We start from the raw sequence: 26885 nt of genomic DNA on the forward strand, positions 1-26885 counted from the left end.
CAACAAAAGTTGTAGAACAGAAGGGCAATAAAAGGGCAATAAAAGAAAGTCATATGGAACAAAGGATCATTTGTTGTTTTCTAGGAGCCAAATTATAGCCATGGCCTAAGCTGTTAAGTAGACAGCTTAATGGGTAAGACATAATAACTGCGGTGACAGAGAGTCACCCTGGAATATTCCCCCTCTGAATTTGTATCCCTGAAATAATAATTTGTCCCTTATTGTGGCTTAATTGCAAAGTGGTCTGCCACTGTTTCATGGTCACTGTAATGTTCGATCAGTATAGGCTGTATCTTATGCATTTTTAAGCACTCTGTTACCCACGAATGTGGGATACTGTCAAATGCTTTTTTATAGTCAATCCATGCCATACTTAGATTCTTCTCATTTTTACAGTACAATAAGACTTTATTTAACAACAAATGATCCTTTGTTCCATATGACTTTCTTTTATTGCCCTTCTGTTCTACTGCCATAATTGAGTTTTCTTCTAAATGACTATAAACTGTCGGCATCAGTTCCAGTGTATAGTTTATATGTCATCAGAAGGCAAGTTATTGGTCTATAGTTTTTATGGTAGCTTGCAGGTTCACTGTTAAGTAGTAGCATTGTATTTCCTGTTAGCCAGGTTGGTGTCTGTTCAGGGTGTGCATATAAATAGTTCTTACTCATAGCTAAATCTTTGTGTTAAGATGTTAATACTTTTAACAGAAGTTAAGTACTGTGTCTGGGCCTTGAGTTTTCCATTTGGAGACTTTTCTTAACTTTGTTTCAATCTCTCTGGCTGTTACTTCATCCCATTTCATATCATGTACCTTTAAACTTATTTCTTTCACTTCTTCTATCCATTTAGCACCTTTGTTATGTTCCACAGGATCTTCATAAATACTTCATAAATACAAACTGTATCTATTTATTCTTTTTTTGGTGGTCTTTCAATTCCTTTTACCTTATTTCCCAATTTTCTGTGGAACTTTTTTAGGTAATCAATAAGTTGCTTATTTTTGTAACTTTTCCTTTAAATTTATCTCATAGGTTCCCATCCATTGGTCAAGATTTCTTGAACAAGATTGTATTCAATCATTGGTCTGATGAGTGATGATGGTGAAGGTAGGATGCTGCTCAAGGGTCAGGGTCATACCTGCCTGTGGCTACATAATCAGAGAGAGCTCCTCCAATCTCTTTTTCATGCGTCCCAGGGTAATGCCTCAGGTCGCTTACACTACAGCGCGTGGTTGACTGAGAGTCATATTATGCTGCTGTGGTAGAGACTAATTAACTTGCATGTGGTGGATTCTAGCGTAGACAGGCGGCAACAGGCTGGCTTCTCCTTCTCCAGGTCCCAATTGGTGTCCCACTGTGCATCTTCTAAGTTTTTCCACCTATGCAGAGATTTTTAGCTTGTTATTTGTGCTAGTGCATGCTAGATCCTGGTCTGTTCTAATACTGCGCATTGCTTTTATTACGTCTATCTTTCTTAGTATTTTTCTTGATCTGTTATAGTCTACTAACAGTGACACTTCTTGTCTTATAGTTTTCTCTGTTCAATAATTCCATAATGGTATTTGATTTTCCCCTTCCATTCTCTCACTACCCTGTGTTCTTGCAGTAGGACTTTATCTGTTATTAATTTAGCAGCACAGTAATATATCCCGTTTACTTCTGTTATATTGCATGGATCTCTATGGACAGTCCTAATTACTTTGTTCATTTATTTTATCAAACTTCTGACTTTTGGGGTTTTATTGACCTTCTGCAGTCTATTTCTTTCATTGATCTTAACATGTCTATCTATCTCTGTTAAATCAAGCAAATCTTCTCTTAGCTTGTTTTCTTCTAAACTGAGGGCAAATTTTTTGTTTTCCATTTCCTGCGGGCATTCTATAGAAAGTTCTGTAGCATCTTCCTGTGGCCCATTCACTTCAATTTCATCCTGTACCATCCATTGCTCTGTTATATGGGAACTTACTGGCCTATCACTCTTCAACATTGATTGTGTCAGTTTCCATAGTTTCCTGTTCCTTCCCTTGCTGCCCATTCTCAAATGAACGTTTATACTGGTTTCCTGTGGAAGGCTGCAAAATATCTTTATATGGCACCTGACCAATTTTTCCCCATTCCACTGGTTTCCTCTTAATTTGGATATCTGTTGCTCTATCCTGTTGTGTACTTTCTGAATTAGATTTTCTACACTGAATCCTTCACTTTGAAGGTACTCCATAACCTCAGTTTCTGTTTATTTAACTTCTCCATTACTGATCTCCTTTTCCTCTTTGTCTTCTTATTTTTGTATTGTAAGGTTTTCCATGTCTGGATTCCTTTGCCTGTATTTCTCTTCAAATATCTTTGGTGCTGCTGTTTTTGTATTGATTAGTTTTGCTTTCTCCTTTGTAGAAATATTACACCATATTAAATCTCTTTTCCTTTCCCATGTCCATATTTCTTCTTCAGATGTCTCCTGATCTTCCTGCTTCTCCTTACTTTGGGGACTCACTCCATCATGCTGTGATGTAACCTGTGTTAGACCTTCTACACCAAATCCTTCACTTTGCAGGCACTCCATAACTTCAATTTCTAGTATTTTAACTTCTACTTTACTAATCTTCTTTTCTACATTCCCTCTTTTTGATATTATTTTCTTTATTGTAAAATTTTCCATATCTGGATGCCTTTGCCCATATTTCTATTTGAATATCTTTGGGACTGCTTTCTTTATATTGATTAATTTGGCTTTCTCCTTTGCATAAATGTTGCACCATATCAAATCTCTCTTTCTTACCCATATCCATATTTCTTTTTTATACTTTTCAAAAAGCTCTAGGTTTTGTTGTTTATATTTTCACACTTCCTCAGATGCTTAGTTTTCCAAACAGATGAATGCTTCTTGAGCTATGTACTGTTTTTCACAAATCTGTTGTATTAATGAACACAAATTTTTATTTGAAGCTTCTGACAGTTGTTCTTGTGGAAGTATTTTTCTTTCCTCTAATTTCTCTCGTAATCGTTGTGCATATATTATGGGCTTTTTGCATAATAGTAACGTGCATATTTTCTTTCTTATCCTCAGTAATCCACTTTATCATCTTTATGGCCCCCACTGATAGCATTTGCTGATGGAGAAAGAAGAAAACAAGTTGAAACTTTGCAGATGCATGAAACCTACCAATTTCAAGACAGTGTAAAAAACTTCTCTGTGTGGAAGATTTTCACTCCATATATTTCTAGTTAATCACTGTATATTAATCAGATCCGACAATAGTAGTAGAAGTAGCGAACGTAAACTCGTCTTAAGTCAAAACAAAACAAAACAAAAAATAATAATAGAAAATATATAATTGTACAGCATTACTAAGTATTCGAAAGTAATCCAAACAAGGTAGGCAGACAAGCGATCCAAGTAAAACAAAAATAGAGTAATAATTTCCTCACAAGCTTTCTAAATATATATATATATATATACTTTTTATCAGGCATGGGAGTGATTTATTGTGCTGAAAAACAAAGTGTTATTGGTACACATGTTAAATTCACATCTCTTCCCCCATCAGTGTGACATTCAAGCTGGTCCTGCCCTACTTAGTAACTGTCATAATAATATATAAACCTTTATGTACTTTAAATCAAATTTATAATGATGTGGCACCTCTTATTTAAACAGATTATTAAGTAGATTATTAAGTCTGTGATTTTATCCAAGACAATATACTACATGGCTGGAAATATATCAACCTTAGTTCATTTGGTAATCAAAAAATATATATAAATATATACATATACATTTTGCATGTAAAAATCTATTTCTGTTTTCATAACCTATTGTTAACAAAGATCGCTTCCATACCTTTCATTGTTTTCTTGTATTTACACTCCTATTTTTTTATGTCTATAGTTTAAACCAATGATATTACCATATACATCCACCTTTGCAAAAACAGGGGAAGTTACTATCTTAATTTTACATATACTTTTGAATCCCACATACTGAGTAACATCAAAAAGACACATCAGAAACTAGGTACCCTCAACATACATAGCTATTACCCAAATAACAATGCCAAAAGAACACTAGCCTCTGCCTTCCTACTTCCATCCCTCTTATATGGTGCCATCTTCACTAATATACACTCTTCACTAAAAAAATAAACTTGTTATATGCTACAATAAAATTGCTAGATTTGCAACAAATGCTAGATCCTCATCACATCACTGTTCCTCACTGCAACAACTAAACTGGCTTGAACTTCCACTCTATCTCAACTACCTCCACTTAATTACTGCACATAAAATAATATATAAACCAACAGCTTGTCCAGCTCTCTCCTCTATATTAACTCTGTACCATCCAAACAGACACCTTAGATCTGAAAACAAAATTCTACTTAAAGTCAATAAACCTCAACTTCCAGCTGGCCAATGCTTTACTCCTTCACTACCTCCAAACTTTGGAATAACCTCCCAACCTCACTAACCTCCATTTCATACCCTGCTTTCTTTAAAAAAATCCCTCAGACAATACCTCTCTACCTGCTGGTTATGCCCAGGCCAAAAATAACTCTTCTTCTCTTCTCACTCCTCCCACTCTCTGGGGCTACAGGTATGCACTCTTAGCAGGTCTGCAGCCATACCTATGACTGTTACTACACTGCCTACACAGATTTAAATGCATGTAAATAATTGTATACAATGTTACTGTTTTTTTCTGCCTCCTAACCAGTAATGTCTATGGCATCTGTATGACCAAAAGTACATGTTAATATCATTGATGGACTACCATAAAAATGCAATGGAATTGCTAAAAAACTGTAAATAGTGCTACATTTTTGTTATTTGTATTTTTGGATTTTGGATTTCTGTAATGTGACTTTTATGTGGAGCTTTTCTCCCCGGGCCTCCACTGAAAATGGGCTCACCTACGCCCAGTGGACTTTCCCAGTAAACAAATGCAATAAATAAATAATAAATAAATATACTTTTACACCCCATCCCTTTGCAGCAGCTCATGATCACAACATTATATTAACATTACTTGCTTCTGACCATCCTTTCATATCTTGTTACAGTACATCATACTAGTAAAAAAGTACATGCATGCTTTAATGTCTTTAACATGTATAGCAGCCACTGATAAGACACTCCACCTCACAGTAAAATACCCCTGAATGCACAATATACAAAACTGCTTTATAATATAACATGCTTTGCATCCTTTTTGATACAAATATTAATAAGAACAAAAGCTGTTTTACTTGCAGTTGTTTCTTCATTCACTTTGGTGCCCTTCAAACATTAATGACAAAGTGTGGTACATGCTTTACAGTTCACCCTTAAGTTTAACAAAATCAACAAAATTTCAGTCTTCCTCAACCACTTTTTCTAGCAAAGACATATTTTACATGTTTATTCCTATATACAGTGGGACTGATACATTATAATCTCCCATTTATTCACTAATTACAGTGCTGCTGGTCTCCTTCCTGATCACCTCCATCTCCCAGTACCAGACTCTGGTTCAATTCCAAGGTACTCATGATTCTTCTAATCAATTCCTGTGCTTTTTTTCTGTCTCTCAAGCATTTTCATTTGGAACAATGGAAAAGGTTTCACTGGCAAAGTCTCTCTGTAGACTTGGTTGTCAAAAGAATGAGAAGCAGAGTTTCCCTTGTTTGCTGGCTCACTCTTTGGATTAAAATGATTTCCTCCTCAGCATGTTTGGCATAAAAAATGTCTTTGCTCCTTAGCGAATAAAATAGTCTGAAGAGAGCTAGATATAGCAGCCTGAATTTCACATCTGCTTCTCCACATTCCCTGATTGCTGAGATAAGCCCTGGTGTGTAGTAAACAATCATTTTCCATAACCAGTCTGTTGTCTGCAGTTTTTAATAATGTACCTTTATGCCACAATTTTGGCATGCTGGTATGATAACATTTTTACTAATACGGTTGTGGACTACTTTGTCATGGCTATGTTTAGAGCATACACTTGATGTGCCCTTTCAATTAACAAATTCCAGTCCTTTTGCTTATTTGTGCTTTCATAAAAATAGTACAGATTGTTTCTTCCAATTTTTCTGGTACAGTAGAAACTGTCAAGTGTTCTCTGTGCAGCTGCTTCTTGGCATAGAGGGATAAATCCCTAACTATGGCCCTGGCCCTGGGTTCAGTTAGTGACTCTGGTGACTGATGGAGATCAGGGAGAGATGGATGTTACTGTCCTGGCAAGGTGAGTGGTAATGTGGGTGCCTCTCGTGATGATGGAGACTGTAAACATCATGCTTTGGAAGGTGTATTCCCAGTGGTCAGTAGGTGGATATGGCTGAGCTGCTGTGGGGATGGAGTGATGTGTTGCGACATCCTCAATTGAACACCCACCTACAGATGTTATGACTAGTCAGCAGGGGAGGGAGAATATTGGGTAGGTCAGAAAGAAAATCAAAAATGGATTGAAGATGGCATGACCATCCTCCTCCACTGGATGCTTTTAAATTCATTGCTGAATCTGGCTGAAATTCAGTATTGATGGGGGGAAACTCAAATGCTGGTAGATCCAGTGAAGGACATATACAACAAAGTCTAGAAGATTTAGAATCTTTGCTTGAAAGTATTTACATAGGTATTTGTATACCCCAATTAGACTACAAAGAACTTTTCCTCAGGTAGACAGCAAATGTTGGAGGTGTGATAGGGAAGAAAGAGGTAACTGGGAACATATTTTCTCTGAGTGTAATGAGTTGGCAGACTTTAAAGATTGCCTGCAGACTGCTCTGTCGGAAATGCTGGGTGAGCAATCTGGTGTAACTAAGGAAATAATTTGTTATGATACAGAATCGGAAATGCGTAGACATAGTAAGGCCTTGCTGAGTCTAATTATGATGGCTGCCAAAAAAGCAATTACTAGAAAACAGAAATCAAAGTCTAAGCCAACTTTGCTAGAAGTAGCAAAGCTAGTAATACAGATAAAACAACTGGAATTGGGTTCTTTAGGGTAGGAGCAAATTACATAGGAAAAATGGAAAGTGTGGGCTCAATACATGCAGAGGAGGAACAAGGTTTAAAAGAAGGCAGGAATTGAATGAGTTATGGAATGGCTGACTGACAATGAGTGGATATATTATAAGTGATATGTAATGTTTGCAGCTACAGTTGTGTCAGCTGTTTTGTAATGCATAATGTTTGCAACTGGGACTGTGTCGGCATGCTTTATTGTCAGTTATATAAATATAAGATTGCCTATGTCATATATGATAATTTAATAAAGATGTTTCTTGTTTTTTTTTTTTTAATCTATATTTTAGTTCATGTCACAGAATTTCTTCTCAAAATGGCCTTATACATCTGGACATTCCACTTCTCCTGGTGGCCTAGTAGGTACCAAAAATCCCTGGGTTCAAAGCTCATAACATGGCATGATCCCTACATCCAGCTGACATAGGTGATGAGAACACACAGGTGACATCTAAAACTCATTACATCTGCTACAAATCATAAAAGCTGCAGTCAGAACCACTTTCAGAATAGCCATCTACTCAAGTTAGCTGGCCATCAACTGTCACAAAACAGAATACCATGTATAATGCTGCATTAAACATTCACAAATTATCTAACTTTAGTAAACAACAATACAGAGGCACAGATTTTTATACACTGATAAGAGCACTTGTTCACTTAGCCTGGCCATTATGCTACCTAATGGACTAAATCCATATCTTTCTTAACCAATATAATTTCTTTTTATGTTCCACTAAAGCTATTTTATGTATATCAGGTAAAGTCTTGATAAATCATTATTTCAAATACCAAAATTTTCTCAGGAAAGCTATTCCAACAGCACATAACCCCTACTACTGGAAAAAAAAACTTTCCCTTAAAACCCAGGTTTCTATATGTCCTGTCTTATATTTCTTTACTGTTCTTCTAAGTCAATGGTAGTACCAGGGCCCTTGCTGGGGCACAGTAGGGATAAAGCATTACAGCTGGGCATGCATATAGGACACACGAAAAAAAACACAATCCATATCAACAAATTACAAAATACATGGTAGCAAAGACTGGTGCTGGTCATTTTTTATCCATTTTTAATCCATACTCCTAAATACTTAATTTTATCTTGTCCCCCTAAGTATAGATATTTCTGAACCAATTTGTATGTGGGTACATTATTTACCGCTATTGCCTTTGTTTTGGTGTTATTAATTTTGTAGCCTGAAAAGATGTGAAACTGTCTCAGTATGTTCCACAGCACTGTAATGTCCCTTTCTGGTTTTGTCAAGTGTTAAATAATACCATCTGCAAATAAAGCTAGCATTTCTTGACTACCACACCAATTATATCCTTGAATTTCTGAGTCCCTTATTTTCTTTGCCATTTGTTGTAAATATAATGCAGACAACAAAGGGAAGAGAGGACACCCCTGCCTGGTTTCTCTGCTCAAGCAGAGCTTATCAGAGAGGACCCCAACCACAATAATTTTTGCCTCCGATCCCTCATACTTCCTCCTAATGAAATAAAATATAGATTAGCAGTAAAACACGGTATGTAGAGGAGGTGTCAGAGAGGCAGTATGGGCTTTTGCCTAGCTTTACACGAAGAGGAACATTTATTATGGTATAACTGTCATTTGTCTATGTACCATTTGTTTCCTCTGAAAACATTCATGAAGGAAGCTGCATCTGCACTTATATAACAGTTCAGTCAGTTTAGTCTTGTTGCTGGTTTTGCGCAGCACTTCAGGTGTATTAACAGGGAAAACAGCAAGAAACGATTGATACAAATCCAGGTTGTGCCTGGTGCTAACTTCTCTAGTAAAGTCATAACCCCTTTAGCAAGGGGATCCTCATTGATTTGTATCCCTGTCTTGTTTGTAAAGAAGATTTGGATAAGTATAAGACAGCGGTGGTACTGGTTGTATTGCAAGCCTTAGTCCTGTAGTAGCTTGACACTGTGGATGGCAGCTATCTCATGTCAACAGATCTACAGATATTGTCTTTCTGTTATAGATAGAGGTAGATAAAGTGTTAGTTTTTCCTACATGGGCAGTAACAGCCTTGCTTCAATACATTTCAGTGTGCTATATTTATATTGTCTATATTTTAATGTATTTCAGATCATACAGCCCCATCAGAGCACTTATTACAGTCAGAGAGTGATGAAGAATTTCCCCTTGGTGATGTGACAAATGAGGAAGAGTCTGAACAGGATCTGGATCATGAGCAAGACCCTTCTGCCAGTATGTAACTTTGCAATAGATCACTTTTTATATAATTTACTTCATTCTTAGGTTTAACTAGGCATAAGCAAGTAGAGTGTTGTGTCCTTTTCTCTTTTTGAGAGTGGGTTACTGTGGGACTCAACAACAGTGTATATCCAAAATATTAGGAACATAAGAACAATGCTAGGCATGTGATCATGAAGACCGTGGCATGCCTAGCCATATACACCTTTAAGCAGACCACTTAAAAGTTAATGCCTCTCCTTTCAAGCACTTCGAGAGTGATCCCCTCCCAAATTAAGTAGGGCTATCCATGATAACCATGGTGTAAATCTGTGTTTTCCCATCTGATCATCAAGACATGCTGTAAAGGTAATCAAGGTAGTACTTTGACATGTATTCGCTAGGAATACATTGAATTAGGAACCTATCTCTCCAGTGAGTTTTATTTATGTGTTGATGCAAATTTAGGTCCCTAGCCTGGGTGTATTTAGAAGCACTGGTTTTGCAAATAAATAGAAGGTTAAATAGAATTAGGTTTTTCATGGCTCAAAAAAAGAGAAACAGGTCACCTCAGAACAGCTGTAGCCTTCTGACTATAAGGAGAATCATGCTGAACTACTGAGAAAGTTAAATGATTTAAGGTGTTTCATTTTCTTGGTTAGGTATATTTGGGGCCTTTGGAATTGAGCAATATGCTTGGATTTCTACATACCAAAGGGAATGCTGTATTTTGTGATAAGGGAATAATACAGTAGTAGGATGATGACTTCTTTGGATTGTGAAGATCTTCCCTTTGAAATTAATTGGGTCAGACAGGAGAACTTCCTGACTATGGTGGAAACATAATGATCAAATGAGAGAGAGCTGTCCGTAAAGGTACCCAGGTCTTTTATGACAGTGTGCTCCTGAAAAGAAGTACTGTCTATAACATATGAGGTGAAAACAGCTTTTATTGCTGAACCCTACTATGCTGCACTTTTTTGCAGTTAGCTTGACACCATTTTCAGTACACAAGGCATGTGCATATTCCAGCCCTTGCTGGAACTGGGTGACTGGATAACAGTGCCCAGGTTGCAGTCATCAGCAAACATGTTCAACCACACTTCTGGGATATTGGATTGGATGTTTGCAGAATAAATGCCAAACAGGAGAGTACTGAGCTTTGTCTCTGCCTGTTTCACAGCAAGAGCATAGTATATACCTGCATAGGTTCATAGGTAGGTACTAGGCTAAAGGCCCTGGGGCCTATACAAGCCCAGCCAAAAAGGTACCCTGGCTTTTGCCACCCAAGAAAATTATTTTCTTCTGCCACTGTCAAGCAGAGCCACAGAGGTGATCCCCGGGGTGAATTTCCTGTTTCCTATCCAATCATCAAGATTTTTCTTGAACAGTGCTAATGAGGAGCTTTGTTTGATATAGATAGGTAGCTTATTCCAGAGTATGGGAAGTCTCTGGGACAGGATTTTATCCCTCCGGCATGTTCTGTTTATTGTGGTGACAAGGTTTAGGTCCCTAGAGCATGTAACTCGAAGGGATTGGAATTTCTTTAAGTGGAGCATGTCCAACAGCTCTGGGTTTGACATAGCTTTGTATGTTCGGCAGAGATCACCTCTGAGTAGGTGATATGCGACGGAGTAAAGCTGGAGTATTTTGAGACAGTCTGCGTAGGTTATCTGTTTGAGGCCGGTAACCCTCTTTGTGAGGTATTTCTGCGACCTTTCCAGTTGTTGTAGATGTCTTGTGAGGTACATACCAAAAGGGGCGTTGTACTCTATAATGGGTCTAATGAGTGACGAGTAGAAGGGAACAATGACCTCTTTTTTTCTGGATGAGAAACCTTTTGTGATGACGTATGCCACATAGAAGGATTTCCTGACTACTGTGGTGATGTGATTATCAAAGGAGAGTCTGCTGTCCACCTGTGTCCCAAGGTCTCTTATCACACTTTCGGTGTTAAGTATACTACCGCCTATGTTATAGTTCATGGGTACAGAGTTTTTACCAAAGGGGATGACAATGCACTTTTTGGCATTGAGCTTGAGGCCATGGCTTTGACACTAGGCATCTGTCTCAGTGAGGCCCTTTTGTAGGATGTCCACATCGTTAGGAGTTTTGATTATGGCTCCTAGTTTGAAGTCATCTGCGAACTTCCTTAGCCAAAGACCTTCTGTGTTAGCCTGTACTTCAGAGAAGTAGATACCAAACAGGAGAGGACCCAGGACTGAACCCTGTGGTACTGCACTTGTCACTGGTCTGAAGTCGTATTTGGAGTCTGCTACTTTCACAGTGTGGGTTCTGTCAGTGAGCCTTTTATAGGTTCATAGGTTCATAGGTTCATACTAAGCTAACTGCCATTGCGAGACATTTTAAGCCTAGCCAATTATCCCTTGTGAGACTCAAACCCTGCACCTTGTGCTTACAAGGCAAACACCTTAACCATTAGGCCACCCTCCTTGTGACATAGGGATTTATACCTAGTTTAGTGAGTTTATCTATAATTCCAGAGTGGGGGATGGTGTCGAAAGCCTTGGCAAGATCCAGATAGGCTGTGTGAACCACCTTACCCTTGTATACAGCTTTGGTGAAGCAATCAGATTTAGGAGACATGATCTGCCTTTTACAAACCCGAAATGGGTGGGGTCCAAAGTTTGGAGATTACCAATGTCTTTGTTTATAAGTTCCATGATGATACATTCCATGGCCTTGCAGACCAGGCTCATCAGGCTAATGGGGCAGTAGTTCCCCGGAGTCCGTGGTGGCTACCTCCTTGTGGAGTGGGATAACTGTCGCTGTATGCCATTCAGCAGGCGCAAAGCCTGAGGTGAGGCTATGATTGAACATGGTACTTAGGTGGGGTGCCAGTTCGTTCTGTAATTCGTGTAGAATGCAGCCTGGGATGTTGTCTGGTCACATGGATGCTGTGTTCTTGGCTTTGGAGAGTGTGTTTTTTACCTGTACAGCCATGATTACAGGAACTTTGCATTCTTCCGGTATAGAGATGGACTCTTTAGGGGGTGAGAGGGGGGGTAAAGTTAGCACTGAACCTATCTTCCAGAATTTTGGCAATATCAGTTGGGTCTGTATATTTAGTGCCATTGTGCTGTAACTCAGAGCAGATCTGAGTGTTGCCATTGAGATTATTGACGTAGCTATAGAATGCTTTGTGGTTGTCTTTAGAATCAGTGGCAATTTTGTTTTTGTAACTAGCTTTGGAGGATTTTATCAGGGATCGCAGCTTCTTACTAAGGCTGACCAGGGAGCTCCTCCACTCATGGGATTTTACTCTCTTTTGCAACAGTTTTCTCCTTCTTGTTGTTTATGGCAGGGGACCATCAGATTGGCTTCCTTTTTTTGGAGGATAGCGTCTTGGTTCTGTTTGGGATAGCACGATCCATGCACTCATGTAAGTGCTTGTAAAGTGCAATTGTGTAGGATTCAGTAGTCGCAACTGTATTGTCCCTCTGCATGGGTGTCATGAAGTTTACCACTTCTGTCATGAAGTTGGCTTTGGAGAAGTTTTTTACCATGGTTTCCTTAATGGGGGGGTGGGGGCAGGATGTGGATATCTAGGGTAATTAGCTTATGGTCAGATCGGACCAATGAGGCTTTGACTTCAGGTGTGGAACACTCATGTTGGTAATGACTAGATCTAGGATATTGTTGCCCCTGGTGGGGGTGTAGATAAGTTGATCCAGGGCATTGGAGTTTATTAATTCCAGAAAGCATTGAGCGAAGGAGTTGGTACATGAGTAGTTTCCCAGTTAATAGTGGGGTAGTTGAAATCACCCATTATTAGGGTGTTTGGTTGAACCCTAATATTTTCCAGTACATCATGAAAAGAGGAGTGGGAATCCTGGGGCATGGTGGGTGATCTGTAGCAAGCTACAATTTGGATTGCAGTTTTGCCCAGAGTTAGTTGCACTTGGCATTATGCTGAGCAACTAGCCTGGAGGTGTGGATTTCCTTAATGAATATGGACACACCTCCGCCTTTGGTGTTCTGGTCCAGGTTACATGGCCAAAAAGTGTGGTATGAGTTATAGCCTGGTAGTGTAGGGGTGCTCTCTGGAGCCTTGAACCAGGTCTCAGTTACTGCACAGATATCGATGTTCTCCATTTTAAGGAGTGCCTCGAGTTAGTGCATTTTGAGATTTAGACTTCTAGCATTGAGTAGCATCACCATCAGTTTTTGCTTGCCTGTTCCTGTTACGGTGGTGAATTATCTCATTTGAACCTTGCCTAAAAAAGGCACTATAGGGGCGGCAAGAACCTTAGCCAGTATCCAGAATCCCAGGGGTGACAGGTGCAGGCCATCTCTGGCAAAGCATTGTGGTCTGTCGACCATGTCATCCCAGGCAGACAGATACTGGATCCCTTCAGAATGGCACCAGAAGCTTAGCCAATTGTTGAAGTCAGTCATTTTGTCCTTGTACTGTGGCATCATTCTGGGTGATGGCAGAATGCTACTCAGGGCTAGGGTCATACTTGCCTGGGCTACAAGATCGGAGAGCTCTTCCATGTCTCTTTTCATGTAGTCCAGGGAGGTACGTCTCAGGTCGTTCACACCAACATGGACAGTGACAGAGTCATATTTGTACTTGTTGTGGAGTGACCTGAGTGCGTGGTTATGTGGTGGACTGGCACCTGACAGGCAGCTGACAGTAACCTTCTCCTTGTTTAGCCTGGTGAGTGGGACAGCAGTGTGCCTGACTATAGAGTCGCCTATGACTAGTGTGTTGGGTACGTTGTTTTGCCTTATTGGCTGTGGTTGAGTGGCACACTGAGTCTGCTGTCTGTGTGTCATTTGGGTTGTGTTGGGGGGGGGTGGAGGTTGCTTGCATTTCTGCTTTGGACGTTTCTGTTGCTCAGGCAGATTATTATTGAGAGCCTCCGCGAATGTTTTTGTGTTTCTATGTGTGTATTTTGTGGTGTAGATTTAGTGAGACTATGTGATGAATGTGGTGTGGTGTGAGTGTTTACCTTCTCCTCTTGACTGTCAAGTTCAGTCTTGATTGGAGAGAGCTTTACGTCCAGTTTGGCTAGATAAGTGCATCTCTCACAGGTTGTAGTGTTGGGTGGTAGGAGGAGAGGGTTGTCTGTGTACATGAGACAATTTGTACATTGCCTCAAGATGCCCAGATTCATCAGATAGACAGGTGAGAACACTGGGAGCTGACCCTTGGCCATGCCTGAATAAAAAACTATTTTCCTCTAGATAAGTGAGGAAAGTGAGTACAAGAGCTGTTTTTCTCTAAGCAAGTGAGGAAAGTAAGTACCAAAACTGTTTTCCTCTAGGTAATGAGGAAGGTTGAGTGCTGTAGTAATTTGTAGGTTATTTAGTGCTTACAAGTTCTGAACAAGTGCTGATCACGAATAAGCAAATTCAAGTGCTAAAACTAAGAATCTGTATCTGGACTAAACTAGTTACAGGAAAGGGGGAAACAAGTGCAAATGTGGGCTTTTAAATCAGAAAGTTGAGAGAGATGGAGAGATGCATTTAATAAAGCTTGGAAAATGGGCTAGGAGAACCAGCAATTCACCACTGGACAGTTGGCATTCCAAAGGGCGAATTAATGCACAGGAAGAGCCTTGTAAAAAAAGAAGTATACCTATTCTGTCATAAAATCTGTGTCCTGAGATGGACGTTTTTAAGTGTTTCCATCACATTTTTGGTAACTACTGCTCTTAAAAAGCTGCAGTTAGTAAAATAAAATGTAATGCTAGTAGCTGCAACAGTTACAAAGGTGTGTGTGTGTGTGTGTGTGTGTGTGTGTGTGTGTGTGTGTGTGTGTGTGTGTGTGTGTGTGTGTGTGTGTGCGCGTGCGTGTGCGTGTGTGTGTGTGTGTGTGTGTGTGTGTGTGTGTGTGTGTGTGTGTGTGTGTGTGTGTGTCTGGGTGGGGAGTTGCACTGTATATCTCAATGAGCTAAAATGTATTATTACAGCTCATATTTATGATCTGAATATAATCAGGCATCTGTGGTGTATACAATTAAAACATTTATGTTTATGTGTGTGAGCATATTTGTGTGGGTGTGTTTTAGGTTCATAGATTAGTACTAGGCTAATTGCCCTTATGGGCCATTTTAAGCCTAGCCAATTACCCCCTGTAGGAATCAAACCCTGTACCTTGTGTCTGTAAGGCAAACACCTTAACCATTTTTGTATGCATATGTGTCTCTTTTTTAATTTCTCCAAATCTCTTGGGTTTCTAATACCATGCCGGAGATGGAACCTATTCCTAAGTCAAAGTACGATTAAAGTTCATGAAATCAGCATTGTTTCACCCTTTGATGTCAGCCAAAAGTGTTCTTTGCAGCACCCGCAATGTGCCCAGTAATGACTCCTTCGGCAATTTGTATGGAGTTACATGTATTGGTAGCATATGTAAATAGGATTGTTTCAGTGTTTGAGTTTCAGTGTTTTTGAGCTTTCAGTGTTATGAAGTGAATCTATATATATATATATATATATATATATATATATATTTTTTTTATTTTATTTTACATTTGTTGACCGGGCTAGTCTAACTGGAAATATGTCCATTGTCAGTAGAGGCCCGGGGTTAGTTGCAACTAAGATACAGTATACTTTTCAGACAATACAGTTGTTTACATAGCAACTTTGTAATCATGAGAGATAACAATTTTTTTTTTAAAGACAAAACAATAATAGAAGAAACAATTATTTAGAAGGCAGTGACACATTCCTAAAGTACAAGTTGGATATACCTCATGAAAAAAAATATTTACAAGGCAGTAAGACATTCATAAAGTCCAAGCTGGGTAAACATCATCATAGACTAAAATAGTTTGTAAGAAGGATGAAATTTATACAGTCTTAAAGTAGCTTAACTGATCAGATTCACAGAGGTGTAAGAAAGGGATGGACTTGATGTAGCAATAGAGAAATGAGTATTTAGTGCACAGAACATAAGATAACAGGAAGGGGGTTCTTAGTCTGGGTTAGTACATGGGCATAGCCAGTGAGTTGTAAGGTATAATTTTTGAGTTTCTTTTTGAATAGTGGAGTTGAAGAAAGAGATGTGAGTTCCCAGAGAAGTAGGTTCCAGGTTTTTCCCACAGTGTTAGAGAAAAGTGAACCCCCTGCTTTATTGTTCGGTTTTTGTCTAGATACCAGTAGTTTATTTGCTGAGTGTAGGTTTATAACATTTTTATATGGGGTGATTAGACTCATGGGTATTGGTGTATTACTAGGATGATAAAGGTTCTTATGGGCAATAATGAGTTGGTGGAATTGAATCTGATTATGCAGCTCCAGCCAACCTAGTTGTTTTAGAGTTTGACAGTTGTGGGTTCTAAATGGGGAGCCAGTGGCAAATCTGGCAATATAATTGTAGGATGTTGCCAGTTTGGTGAGGCTGCTTTTAGATAGATTAGTGTAAATAGGTGAGGCATAGAGGAGAGTTGAGATAAGGTGGGTGTGGGCAATAGTAGTTCTAGCTGTAGGAGTAAGGAAGGGTTTAATCTTATAAAGGGAGCCTAGTTTTCTGTTAACTGATTTTATTGTGGTGTTGATGTGAGTATCAAAGTTAAGGTTGTGGTCTATTATTACTCCTAAGAGTTAGGTTGTAGTATCAGGAGATATGACAGTGCCATTATTAGATCTGATAGTGAAGTCAATTGGGGTAGACTTTTGTGTGGGAGTAAAGAGCAATAATTTTGTCTTTTTGGGGTTAAGGAGGAGGCAGCGCTGTAAGAACAATTTTTATACTATTTCAAAGACATTTTCGGTGAGGGACTGTAGTTCAGAAGGACCAGTAGCAGAACATATTAATGTGGAGTTGTCTGTGTATTGTATGCAGGTAACTTGAGGGACATTTGCATTTAGATCATTGATAAAAATTGAGAATAGAAGAGGGCCCAATATAGAACCTTGAGGTACACCAAGGGTGACAGGAAGGTGGCTAGATAGATTATTATCCCAAAGCACTGCCTGTTGCCTATTATCTAAGTAGGACTTGAACCACAGTAATGCCTGTGTATCAAGTGAGAGGGACTTAAGTATATTCAAAAGTAGCTGATGGTTGACCATGTCAAAGGCTTTTGAGAGATCAATAAAGATTGTGGAGGAAAGAGTGTTACTGTTAAATACTGTTTTTATATATATATATATATATATATATATATATATATATATATATATATATATATATATATATGTAATAAAACAAATAAACAAATGCAAGACAGCTTAACAGACAACCAATTTTCTAAATGAACTAATGCTTTCCAGAGTGGGCATTCCTGGGAAATAACAAACCTGTCAGGGTTGGGGATGCCCTCTACCTGCAGAATTGGTCCTTACAATATTACTGAATAGTCTCTTATTTCCCTGTGGCGTCTATCCTGGTAGGTATTGTTGCTTGGACTGACCTTATCCCACTGGTGGGAATAGGTTCATAGGTGTGTACTAGGCTAATGGCCCTGGAGCCTTTACAAGCCTAGCCCACTCTACTGAAAACTACAGAAAATCCCTGTCAAAGATAAGAGCAGGAGTTGTAAAGGACAAAAAGTATTTTAGAAAAATAAGAATAAACACAACTCAATCAGTAAGCAATAGCATTCCTACGGTGCCATTGGGCCTTTCATTGATTCATATTGTTTAATTCTCAGAAATTTAAACAGTGTGGTTCTTACCTTAAACCAAATACTTGAACACTCAAACAGAAGTATGGATTTAAATGTAGTTAAGTGGTTGATAGATGAGGTAATTTTGAGTTCCACTTAATCTGTTTCAGACTTAACCACGTTTTGGCTATGGCATTTTCTGCTCTAATTGTATTTTTTGGTAGATGGTTGGTGTACCTGATTAATGGGAAGACAGCAAGAAACATCGCCAGTCCATATCATTGGTCATTTAAAAAATCAGATAACAGGATATTGGTGTTGGAGGTAGGCTGCGTTGTACTTCACAGACTGTATTTATGCAAATTTTACACTAATTGCATGATACCACTGAAATATACCCTGGAAAACTGTAAAAAATGTGTTTATATGGACTACTGATAACAGTGACGGAGTAACAACAACTGGCTCCATAGCTCCAAGATAAAACAATGCACTCCACCCAATTACAGAACTAAAAGGCACACCAAAATTGACAGACTAAAATTAAAGCACAAGGAGAAATAGCAGTGATGAAATAAGGATTGCATTGATTTTATGTCATGGAGTAAAGGGCGGTGATGTGGTGCTCCGAAATTCCTTCTAAAGGCAGCTTCAAGATTCAACAACTGTGGGATTAGGGGAGGAGCCGTCTAAGATGATAGAAACTGATGCCAGTGGAGAGCGAGATATAGAAGATGTGGATCTCCCACTGCAGCAAATATTAGAAAAATTAAGCACAATATATTCCAAACTCGATTCTTATGAGATGAAAACTGAGAAGTGTTTAAAGGAGATGTAGCAAGCCCTTACACAGCATTCCAGTGCCATCATACACACATGGTGAAGGACTTAATATAGGCACATACATATTTTACAGACAACCAGGTATGACTAGAACAGTTGGAAATGAAAATTGTAGACATGGAAGACAGAGCAAGTATAAAGAATCTAAGATTTTTCTCGCATACCAGAAAAGAAGGAAAGGAAATGAGAAGTGTACTAACTGGTTCTCTGACAGAGTAGCTGATGCATGGAACAGACTACCAAATGACATTAAAGCAAGGGCTAGTTTAGATATTTTTAAGAACAGCCTGGATACTTATTATGAGAACAAATGTTTTGGTATACTGGCAAGCTAGAAGGGCATTAATGCCTGTGTTTGAAATATTTGTATGCTTGTCTGTAGGAAAGACCCACATAGATTTATGCAAGACCTGCTGGCAGAATGGATAGAACTTTCCAGCCAAGAAATTAATTTTGAAAGGTTGCTTAGACTGTATTCACCTCGAGCAGTGGTAAATAGCAAAACACCTAGGCAAATGATAAAACGATTTACCACTTATGAATTAAAAGAAAAAGTGCTTACTAAACTGTGACAACCAGGGAAGAGACTGTGCCATGGGGAGGATAGAATATACACAGCAGGACTACAGCACAGATGCTAGAGAAATATATTCATCCTCACAATGAAACTGTGCAGAGCACAAGGACTTATGTTTTAAGTTGATTTTGCATTTTTCAAAGTATTTTCCCCCATCGGCACTAAAATTCATTCTGATTTCACAGAAGTGCTGCGTGGACTCAAAAATGAAGGCAGTCATAGATGCAGAAAGTGGGACCTCTGAAGATGAACTGTGAAAAAAATGTGGAAAGAAAGAGCACCTGGAAATAGAGGGCAACAACAGATATTTCCTTGTTCTAGCAAAAGGCAAAGAAAAAATAACGGGGAAGATGATGTAAGAATTTGAACAGGGGTGCAAGTTCTGTACACTAACTGAGGTCTGAGGAGGCAGCATAATAATGGGGTGTATAAGTAGTTGGCAAAGAGGAGTGAAATATTAAAGTTGGACTGGACTGGACTTGTGGTTGCTGAAATCTGTAAAATGTGTGACAAAGGAACAGGGCACAGACACAATGTAAACAGTACAATGTGATATTTTTTTAAACATTTGTGGAATGGACCCTGCTAAAGTAAAAGCTGCCCCAATTTAAAATGGACTGTGGATCATGGGGCTTTAGGATGTGTGGGAGGAAGGCAGTTTCAGAAACAAATGTATCACATATAAATGTATCACTCCCCGCTGGTACATAGGTACTCCTGAATAGACAGGATTTGTATATCTAGAGAAGACTCTTATATGGAAACCAATAAAGAAGTTTCCCCAATATTTATTTCAGATTATGCATAACTGGTGTTGGAATTAAAAATAGCAGAATAAAGGTAAAACACTGACATATCCCAATGGTATATAACAAAGCGTAAAACTTCCAACAACAGTGGCACAACATATCCAGTACACTAGGGACAGTAGGATATGCAGAAATAACAGACAAATGGGACAGGGTAAAATGTGAAAGGAAGGCGGCCTTCAAGTATGACATTGATCAGATGAGAGCAGCAGATAGGGCCTACAGAGAGAGAGAGATGGTAAGCTTAGCTTAGAATCTCACAAAAACTCAAGGCAGAAATAAATAAGATTCAGAGGCAACTAGATAATGTCTTGGAAGAAGAAACAGAATTGAAAATAAAGTAATTAATAAACACTTTCTTGGGAACTCCCTTAAAGCTCAATGTTCACTGGTGACGAGAATGAGCCACAGCAAAGTAGAAAAATGAGTGTGCGCCACACAACATTCACTGGTGAGGACACTGAGTCAAAGCAAAGTAGAAAAATGAGTGTGCACCACACAGCATTCACTGGTGATGACACTGAGCCACAGCAAAGTAGAAAAATGAGTGTGCACGACACAACATTCACCGGTGATGACACTGAGCCACAGCAAAGTAGAAAAATGAGTGTGCACGACACAACATTCACTGGCGAGGACACTGAGCCACAGCAAAGTAGAAAAATGAGTGTGCACCACACAACATTCACTGGTTATGACACTGAGCCAAAGCAAAGTAGAAAAATGAGTGTGCACCACACAACATTCACTGGTGATGACACTGAGCCACAGCAAAGTAGAAAAATGAGTGTGCACCACACAACATTCACTGGTGATGACACTGAGCCAAAGCAAAGCAGAAAAATGAGTGTGCACCACACATTCACTGGTGATGACACTGAGCAAAAGCAAAGTAGAAAAATGAGTGTGCACCACACAACATTCACTGGTGATGACACTGAGCCAAAGCAAAGTAGAAAAATGAATGTGCACCACACATTCACTGGTGATGACACTGAGCAAAAGCAAAGTAGAAAAATGAGTGTGCACCACACAACATTCACTGGTGATGACGAGCCACAGCAAAGTAGAAAAATGAGTGTGAACTGCAAGAAATGGCACAAGTATTAACATTATGAATGACCTGAAGGAGAGTTTACGTAACATTCAGGGCCATTTTCAGAATCTTTATACAATGCAACCAGATTAGGTACTCAAGGATGAGCAACTGGATTGTTACTTAGCAGAAATGACATGCAAATCAGATTAACAGAGTAATGAGACATATTACAATTAATGGGCTGGAAGAGGTATGCAACAAGATGGCAAGGGGAAGATCCCAGGTCCATTTGGGATACCAATAGAATTGTACTTAATGGAGGGTGCTCAATTAAAGGAAAGACTACTAGCCATATTAAATCAGGTAATGGAGTCACAAGTTGCACCTCCATCTTGGAAAGAAGCTATACTATCAGCAATTCTAATCAGGGAAAGACTCTTTGATACCTAGTTCATATAGGCCAATATCTGTATTAAACCAGGACTGTGCCTGCGACTTGCATATAAAACAATCTCAGATTCTGCTCTAATGGAAATGCTGTGCATTCGTAAATCAAATGGTATAAGATGCAGTCACTTTGGGGAACTCAACCTAGTATGTGACAGCGACAGAAATTGCTGGAGAGATAGATATGTCTCACAGAGGTTGCCTCTCCTCTGGAGCAAACTTCCAAGTCAGGTGAAACAGAGCCCCTCAATGACCCTATTTAAGCGTAACTTGGATGATTGGAGGGGAAACCATGAATTCACCCCAGGAGTTTCACCATGTCCCTCTTGGACAGGGCCTGTAATTGTTGACTTAGTTCTGCTTAATACCTTGATATTCTTGGGAACAGGGGTTGTACTTGGCTAGGCTTGTAAGGACCCTAGGGCCATTAGCTTAGTAACCTCCTATGATCCTATGACTATACAATTTGTATGGCCATAATATCTGAAAGAATTCAGAAATACTACTAGGCTCATAGAGAAAGACCAGTATGGCTTTGTAAAAGATAGGCAGACCTCAGACAATATTAAAAACATTTTTGGCAATACACCAGAAGGAACAAACCAAGTAGCAAGTGATGGTGAAAAATGTAGATGCAGAAAACGTGTTTGACAGGGTAAACTTGGCTTTTCTATTTAAATTATTGTGAATGAATCATTTCCTAGATGAACTGGCAAAATTGCTGGGAAATATTTACCAAGGAGCAAATGCCATATTTCAAAATTCGAAATACAGGCAATCCTTACTACAGTTCAAAACTTGCTGGCTAAAATAGACAAATTAAACTTAAAAGTGGACAATGTAAAAGAAGATTCCACCAAACAAATAACTTTACTGAACAAAGTCTTTAAACAAGAAACTGACCAGATTGCTGCTTTGGAAGATTCTGTAACAGATATAGAGTACAGGTTAACAGAAAGAGATAAAAACAGACTTTCTTCTTCAAGAAAACACCAGACTCATTGAAAAGATAGACAACACTGAGAATAGAACCAGGAGAAACAACATAAGAATCTATGGCATCCCAGAGCAGATGGAGTGGGACAATGTAATTAACTTCCTAACTTCTTGGATTCCTAAAATCCTAAATCTACCCGAAGGGCTTAGTAGCTTTTAAATATCAGTGGAAACCAGTGGTCCTTTTGTCTCTTTCTCCCTCTGCTCAGTGAGCCCCCCCCCCCCCCGAATGCATTCATTTATTTTGTGGAGTCTGGTAGATCTGGAGAAACTGAAGTAGAAAAAGAAGAAGTGGCTGTGACCAGTTCCTTGATTTGGGCTGCAGATTCTGCATAATGTACAGGATGGTCTGCATTAGTATCAAGTGTGGCAGTCATATTACGTTTTGTTGAGGCAGGTTGTATCCCATCTAAGTTCATAGTAGTGGACACAGCTGTACTTACAACCTTATTGGGAGCTGTGCGTAGCCATACAAAGATATTGCCTGCTTTGAAGTCTGCGTAGTCCTGCTCGATTTTCTTCTGCTTCTGCTGCTGCAGTTTACTGTCATACGTTGTTAAAGACATCATCCAGTTTCAATAGACAGGCATCCAAACTGTGCCTACTCTTGATATCTTTCTGAGCTTCTCAATAATTCAGCTTCAACTGGTTGAAAATAGTCAATATGTAATCTCATACAGTTGAAACTAAGTCAAGATTAAGTACTTGCCAGCATCTCAATAGCTCCGGATAGAGCTCACCATAGGTGGGCAACCTGAGGATCCAAAGCCCCCTGGGTATAACCCTATAATGTAAGCATGCCTCCAAATGCAGACACTGCCACTGTAGCCTTTTAACTTTGTAGAGTTTATTCTCAAGTTTTCTTAGCGCAGATAAACATGCATCCATATTTGGAGTTGCAGTCTCAGTGCCATTAACAGCATCTATTAAGTTCAAACACAGCAGTGGATTGCCTTCAATACTGAGTAGCCTGTTAAACCGATCTGATCGTTGGTTCATACCAAAAGCAGCAGGTTATATTCAAGTTCAGTGTTAATTCCCTCAACTATGCACCACAGAGGTATTGCACCAAAGAAAACAATTTAAAATGTACAAAAAGCAAACCTTGTCGTCAAAGGTTTGTTTTTTGTACAGCTTAACTAAATACAGTCTGCAGGAATAGACAGCAAGTCTGTTTTATGCAAATGGTAAAACCCATCAAAGACAATAAATTCATCACAACTTTACATCGCTGTCCCTTGTTATACTGAAGACCATGAGTACCTGCTACAGTTAGCTACAGGTAATTACCATAATCTGCAGTAGTCCCTTGATGTGAGGACAGTCTGTTCTTACTCTCAGTGATCCAGTCTGGGACCACAGATTCTTGCTAGACCAGGACTTGTGTGTGTGTGTGTGTGTGTGTGTGTGTGTGTGTGTGTGTATATAAATATATATATATATATATATATATATATATATAAATTATATAAACAACACTACTTTTTGAGCTTGCAAGTATAGTGCTATGTCAAAAGTCATCTTTTTGTAAAATGTTTGTGGTAGAAAGAAAAATGTAGCTTTGTTCAAAACTTGCTCGCCTGCTTACTTGCCATTTTTCCACATTAATCCTTGATTACCATAAATAACAGGAAGGCATGTAGCCATACACGTCAGTTGCATGTATATGCTGATCGTCAGTATTACCACTCTCAGAAAGCTTTTTTTTTTTTTTGCAGATTTGTATTTGTACATATTTTGACGTAATGGTTGCTGTTACATGTATAGCTTTTGGAGTTAGTAATAGTTATGGCTTACTTTTAGTGAGCGTCCATAGATTTAATTCTGAACTACTCTTCATAGCACCAAACTGACTTCTCTGGGTGAAACCAGAAACCAGAAGTAGGAACACACTTAAGTGGCCAAGATGATGGGTCAGAGTTAGAGTTAACTTACTGGAAAAGGTACCAGCTTGGAATGTGTTCAGACCTTAACAAGAGTTTTTTTCTTTTATACTATCAAAACACAAACTAATACCAAAACCAAAGTACATTATGTGGTTATTTTTATCAACTATCATTTTGCAGCATGCTGTTCTTAGTTTTCATCCATTTAATAAGTTCACGTTTTTTGCATTTGTTGGTGGGTCTATACAATGCGCAATCTGTATTTGTAGTAAAAATATTACATTTGAATACTACATTATGTAAGAGTTAAAATGAATCAAAAAAGAATGAATGAAGGCACATTTTCTTAATAGACTTATTTTGTGTACTTATCATGAAGCTAATAAAACTAGATAATAGAATACCTGTTTTCTCCATATTTCCTCTCTGTCAATCACTTTCTTCTGCTGTATTCTTTTAGTGCCTATTTCAAACATGACTAAAATAACCTACTTCTTCTTTCTGCAGGCCAGCAGAGCATCACAGAGAAGGCAAATAGTAAGTTTAGCATGTTTGAGAAAAGTATTCCAGATGATTCTACATTTGCTAAACACAAGCACAGTGACCATGACCAGAATTTCAATTTGCTTTCTACAGCTACTGAGGGTCTTTCACCAATGCACGATAATCTCTCATACCATACCCAAGTCAATGCTGAGAAACAAACTGGTGATTGTAACAGCAGCATCAGATCAAAAACAGTGCCTCCATATCATCTTGGTATTCAAACAGCAAAGAAAACTTTTAAATGTGATCACTGTAAACAGAGCTTTGCACTGCTTGGAAATTTAATACAACATCAGTGGTCCCATCCATGTGTAAAACATTTTAATTTTACTGAATGTGAAAAATCATTTTCAAACCGTGGCCATCTCACAGCTCGTCGATTGATTCATAAGGATGAAAAACCATTTAAATGTTTGGAGTGCGAGAAGAGCTTTGTAACAAAGCCCCTTCTTATTAGCCATCAGTGGATTCACACAGGTTCTAAACCCTTTGTGTGTCCTGAATGTGAAAAGAGTTTTGCACACCAGAATTCTTTGAGTGAACATCTTCAAATTCACAGGGGAGAAAAGCCCTTCAAATGTAATTACTGTGAAATGACTTTTTCTTACCGGAAGTCTCTATCACGCCATCAGCAGATTCATCCAGGTGAAAAGCCTTTTAAATGTACCACTTGTGGAGAAAGTTTTGTTACAAAAACTTTTCTGACTAGACATGAACGTACTCACACAGGGGAAAAGCCATTTCATTGTAAGTACTGTGAAAAGAGTTTTGCACATCACAATTCCTTGACAGAGCACCAGAGCATTCACACAGGCGAGAAACCTTTCAAATGTAAATACTGTGAGAGCTGTTTTGCGTATAGAAAATCTTTGTCTCGTCATCAGTACATTCACCTTGGTGAAAAACCTTTTGTATGCAAAGAGTGTGGAGACAGTTTTGTGACAAAACCCCTTCTTAGTACACACCAGCGGATTCATACGGGAGACAAGCCTCTGAAATGTAAGTACTGTGAGAAGACTTTTGCACATCGTAACTCTTTAATTGAGCATCAACGTATTCATACAGGAGAAAGGCCTTTTACTTGTATGCACTGTGAAAAGAGTTTTGCATACCGTAAATCTCTGGCCCGCCATCAGCTGATTCATCCAGATGAGACTTCAATAAAAATTACTGTGTGTGAGGACAGTTAATAAAAATATATTTCTACTAGTCACCAAAGGAGATCTAGAAGCACTTTAAGGAAATGCTCTGGCATCTTGCCGTATTATACTATTTCTAGTTGAAATGCCAGTCTTTAATTATAGCTTTTCTGCTTTAAGAAGTTTATTGGTATAGCTGAGTGTATTGTCTGATTTTGTTCTCAACAGAGCTGAAAGTGCATGGTAGGTATATAGGCATACTGTCTTGATTAGATTTAAACATATGAACTCCATGCATGCTTATTTAATCACATCTTAACCAAGTAAATGATATAGGGTACAGTATTTTTGCCAATTGTTCATATCATTAAAATGGGCAGCCACAGTGGAGCAGCGGTTAGCGTTGCCGCCATACAGCAAAAGAGGTTCTCCGGTTCGATGCTGGGGCGCCTTCTGTGCGGAGTCTGCATGTCCTCCCTGTGGTTGCGTGGGTTTCCTCTGGGTGCTCCGGTTTCCTCCCACATCTCAAAGACATGCTGTAGGTGGATTGAACACTCTAAAATTGGCCCTAGGTGTGAGTGTGTGCGTATGTGCCTTCTGTGGAAGGTTGGGCGCCGGGCTGGCAACTCGACACTGTAAAATTCCACTGCCAATCATGAGCGGACAGGTGATCCGCTGTGGCGACCCCTAACTGGGAAAAGCCAAAAGAAGAAGAAGAAATTCACATCATTAAAATCTAGTCTCTGTGTGGGGAGATAAGCTCAGAAATTGTAGAATAGAATTTAAGCAACAAGAAAACTCAGGTGG

At 38.9% G+C, this 26885-nt stretch overlaps 1 protein-coding gene across 2 annotated transcripts in view; it reads left to right on the forward strand.

Annotated features, from left to right (window-relative positions):
* LOC122809492 (zinc finger protein OZF-like) overlaps nt 1-26556 on the forward strand; it is a 182109-nt gene extending 155553 nt beyond the window's left edge. Inside the window, exons 4-6 of one of the 2 annotated variants that reach the window (XM_044081052.1) lie at nt 9101-9223; nt 24901-24930; nt 25030-26556. In XM_044081052.1, coding sequence (XP_043936987.1) covers nt 9101-9223; nt 24901-24930; nt 25030-26129 — 1253 coding nt within the window. In that variant the 3' untranslated portion in view covers nt 26130-26556. Of the gene's footprint in view, nt 1-9100; nt 9224-24900 lie in introns of both variants that reach the window. The other variant, XM_044081044.1, reaches the window with a different exon arrangement.
* Nucleotides 26557-26885: the final 329 nt, after the last annotated feature.

The sequence above is a fragment of the Protopterus annectens genome, chromosome 1.part1 (genome assembly GCF_019279795.1).
Source record: "Protopterus annectens isolate FY-2018-M chromosome 1.part1, PAN1.0, whole genome shotgun sequence".
Classification (NCBI taxonomy): Eukaryota; Metazoa; Chordata; order Ceratodontiformes; family Protopteridae; genus Protopterus; species Protopterus annectens.